The sequence below is a fragment of the Otolemur garnettii genome, unplaced genomic scaffold (genome assembly GCF_000181295.1).
Source record: "Otolemur garnettii isolate 467f Iridium unplaced genomic scaffold, OtoGar3 scaffold00185, whole genome shotgun sequence".
In the NCBI taxonomy this organism is placed as follows: Eukaryota; Metazoa; Chordata; class Mammalia; order Primates; family Galagidae; genus Otolemur; species Otolemur garnettii.
In genome coordinates, this window is record NW_003852580.1 from 2,711,084 (window position 1) to 2,715,332 (window position 4,249).

The 4,249-nt window shown below is 53.3% G+C and overlaps 1 protein-coding gene across 1 annotated transcript in view; it reads left to right on the forward strand.

The window, feature by feature from the left end:
* Positions 1-2,494: 2,494 nt before the first annotated feature.
* The window catches only part of DPEP1 (dipeptidase 1), a 6,459-nt gene continuing 4,704 nt past the window's right edge, over positions 2,495-4,249 (forward strand). Inside the window, exon 1 of the mRNA XM_003800834.3 lies at positions 2,495-2,595. Within this exon, the coding sequence (XP_003800882.1) occupies positions 2,495-2,595 (101 nt within the window). The remainder of the gene's footprint in view (positions 2,596-4,249) is intronic.

The window sequence follows — 4,249 nt, forward strand, 5'->3', positions numbered from 1 at the left end:
TGTGAGCTGAGATGCCACAGCACTCTACCCAGGGGGACAGCTTGAGGCTCCTGTCTCAAAAAAAAAAAAAAAAGCCTAAGAATTGTTGAGCCATAGGTGCCACCCAAAAAAAAGCCTAAGAATTTGAGGTTGCTGTGAGCTGTGACATTACAGCACTCTACTGAGGGCAACATAGTGAGACTGTCTCAAAATAAATAAATAAATAAATAAAATAAAGCAATTATGTTCTCTTTAAGAACAAAAACTCTGAAGGAAAAAGGATGAGCAAAAGTTGAAAACAAACAGAACTATGTATATTAAGCAAACTAGAAAGGGAAGCCAGTGCGGTGAGGAGGCCCTGGCACTGGGGCTCAGGCTGTCCCTGTGCACACTGGACCCTCCATTCCACAAGGAACAATGGCCACGCAGCTGGGAGAGCCCCTTGCCTCACCAGTCCCAAGAGACAGGCCATCAAGGCCGAGCATTAGTGGATGGCTGGCCCTGGTTGGAGAGGAATGAGTATGGAGTCACCAGGGACAAGTGTGTTGCCTCTATGCTGAAGGCACCCTAGGTTTTGGATGAGCTGGATGCTTCCTGGGGGAACTCAGGCACCTGAGCGGGGGCTCTGACTCGGGAGTGGTTTCTAGCCCCAAGCTGGTCTTAGAGAACCAAAGTGAGGGGCCAGACACTGGGTCCCTTCTCCTTTAAGAGGCGTGTCCTCCACAGGGTCTCCATAGAGTTAAACCCTGCAGGCAGGTCATTTGAGGCCTGGCATCTGAATGCCCTATGGGGTGGAGTGGGGGCCTGGCAGAGAAACTGAGGTTCAGGAGCCTGGGCACCCCCTTCTCAGGGGCAGGATTGAGGAGAGGAGTTGTGTCCTGTCTATAGGGGAGCCAGGGGACCCGAACCTGGCCCAGGCTATGACATGGCCTGTCTAAGCCTTGGCACCTGTATGTGAACAGGTCTACTTGAGGGGCCTATGGCATCATGACAGAGGTGTCATGGGCCTAGCAAATGTGTCCCTGGGCATACAGGTGGGTGGAGATTGCCAGCCTTTCCCCCTTTGGCCCCTCCCAGCAGGCCTGGTTTAGGATACATTCTCTGCCCATTCACTGCCCGATAGAACCCTGGACACCTGGCCCAGCCTAGTGTTGGGACTCACTGGTTGGAGGCCTGGGCATCAGGTTCTTAGAAGTCCTACAGGTGACTTGAGATCCCCAGCTGTAAGGACATGCTTCCTCAGCCCAAGCCCCAAAGACTACCTGCTTGGCCAGAAAGCACCAGAGTCAGGGGGTCTCTGTGCTGCTGGGGGCCTGCAGGCCTAGACACCCCGACAAACTGACTCCCTGAAAAATGATCTCATTTTGTCCTCCATGGTGTGTAATGCAAACTTATTTTCACATGCAAAGTGGTGCTTTGTGAGAATGCAGTATGGAATAATTGTTTAAATTCTCCTAGGCCTGAGACTCACCCCTAGGCCTGAGAGGTGTGTGGTGATAATAATACTGAGAAAAGAAAATAGCTTGTAACAGTCTGGGCTGAGTGAGGGGCGCAGAGTTTATGCACCTCAGGGAGACAGGGACTGGCCCCAGCCTTTGTCCGCCAGCAGTTGTGAGCCAGTGTTCAGAGGCGTTGTGTTCTTTCTCTTCTACCCAGTAGTTCCCCATTTAGCTGCCTCACCCTTTACCTTCCTGGAATTTGTGATAGAACAATGATCAATAGCTTATATGGTTTTAATATAAGTGATTGGTAAACAACTTAGGAATTGCCTTTTTTTTTTTTTTTTTTTTTTTGAGACAGAGCCTCAAGCTGTCCCCCTGGGCAGAGTGCCGTGGCATTACAGCTCACAGCAACCTCCAACTCCTGGGCTCAAGCGAGTCTCCTGCCTCCGCCTCCCAAGTAGCTGGGACCACAGGCGCCCGCCACAACGCCCGGCCATTTTTTGGTTGCAGCCGTCATTGTTGTTTGGCGGGTCCGGGCTGGGGATTCGAACCCGCCACCTTAGGTGTACGTGGCTGGCGCCTTAGCCGGGTGAGCTATAGGCGCCGAGCCGGAATTGCCTTTTTTTCTTTAAAAATCTACTTGAGACTGCGATTTATAGAGGACATATTCTGGGTAATTCCCAGGCTTGGCCCCAATACTCGTTACTTATGTCAAGTTTGCCTCAATTTTCCCCTTTAGGTGGGGAAGACACCAGCAAAACCACAAAGGGGACAATGTTCACTAACCACTCACTCTGAGCAGTCATCCTTCCAGCTGGGTCTGGGATTCCAGCCTCTTACTATGCCTCCAGTTCACCCAGACAGTAACGCCCTTCCCTCCCAGCCTCCCCCACAGGGAATGTTCTGGTTATTCATTGATTTGGGGAAGCTGTAAATGGAAGAGCTCCTTCACACAGGCCTCTGTCCTCTCTTCTGGCAGGTAGAGCAGTTCCTTACAGCCCCAAGCTCCTTCTGCACGGCAGCCAGGCCAGCACAGAGGTGTGTCAAAGCAGATCACCAGGGACCTCATCACCATGCCAGGCTGGTGGTTCTGGCCCCTGGTGGCCGTCTGTGCTGCTGACTTATTCAGAGACGAGGCGGAGAGGATCATGAGGGACACCCCAGTCATCGATGGGTAAGCAGCTCCTGGTCTAGTTGTCTAGGAACAGGCTCCTGTGCCCTCACTTGGGCTCCATTTCTCTGATTGTAATGTGGTTCTGGCCTTTGTGCTGCCCTCCACTTCTTCATGGAGCCTTTTAGAGCCCCTAAAATCTTCAGCAGATGAAGGTGTCTAGGCAACAGTTTGTAGGTGGGGAAGTCAGTGGTGAGGCCCAGCTCCAAGGGCTTCCCATCTCAGAGTGAAGGCCAGGGAGGCGTAGGCCACTGCCACCTCCCATCAGCCCTGGATCCCCTGAAGGCTGCAGGTGAGGCTGACACTCCACAGGCCCTCAGAAGGCATCTTTCGGCTCATCACCTGTAGCACAGTGGTTACAGTGCCAGCCACATACACCAAGGGTGGCAGGTTCGAACCAGGCCAGGGTCAGCTAAACAATAATGGCAACTGTAACAAAAAATAGCTGGGCATTATGGCGGGCGCCTGTGGTCCCAGCTACTTGGGAGGCTGAGGCAAGAGAATTGCTTAAACCCAAGAGTTTGAGGTTGCTGTGAGCTGTGATGCCACCCACAGCACTCTACCAAAGGTGACATAGTGAGACTCTGTCTTTTTTTTTCTTGAGTCAGAGCCTCAAGCTGTCGCCCTGGGTAGAGTGCCATAGCATCATAGCTCACAGCAACCTCCAACTCCTGGGCTCAAATAATTCTCCTGTCTCTGCCTTCCAAGTAGCTGGGACTATAGGTGCCCGCCACAATGCCTGGCTACTTTTTGGTTGCAGCCATCATTGTTGTTTTGGCAGGTCTGGGCTGGATTCGGACCTGCAAGCTCAGGTTTATGTGGCTGGCACCTTAGCCGCTTGAGCCACGGGCGCTGAGCCGAGACTCTGTCTTTTTATTAAAAAAAAAAAAAAGAAAAGGCTTCCTTCCCTGCCTGGCCTAGTGCCCAACTGTTGCCTGTGGCTGCTCTCCCTCTGTTGGCCTGTGCTCTCCCTTGGGGACCCCATACAGCTCAAGTCTGGGGACCCCTCTCTGTGCTACCATGCGTCAGCCTCCCCCCAGGCTCTCTACCCGCTCCCCTCTGGTCTCAGTGCAGGCAGCTCCACCTCCTTCAGATCTGACCTCCCCACTCCCAGGCCCAGCCATTTCCACACAGGTTCTTCCTGGCCCAAAGGCCTGCACGCCTGGCCCTTGTCTGTGCTATGTGTCTTCCCCCATGCTCCTCCCAAGGACGCTCAGCCCTGATGTCCACACACACCCCCTCAGCAACCCTTCGGGCTCGGCATGACGTGTATTTCTCCTATCCAGGGACTGTGTTGGTCAGGGGTGCCCAGGGCACTTGCTGCATCTGGCACATAGTAAGTGCTCAATAAATGTTAGAATCATCACTACTTGGCAGATGCCTCTGGGCTTGTTTGGGAAAAAAAGCTCTGTAAGAAAACCTGGAGACTCACTATATAAGAAACTCAGGGGGCTCGGCGCCTGTGGCTCAAGCGGCTAAGGCACCAGCCACACACACCTAAGGTGGCGGGTTCGAATCCCCAGCCCGGGCCCACCAAACAACAATGATGGCTGCAACCAAAAAAAAAATGGCCGGGCGTTGTGGCGGGCGCCTATAGTCCCAGCTACTTGGGAGGCTGAGGCAGGAGACTCGCTTGAGCCCAGGAGTTGGAGGTTGC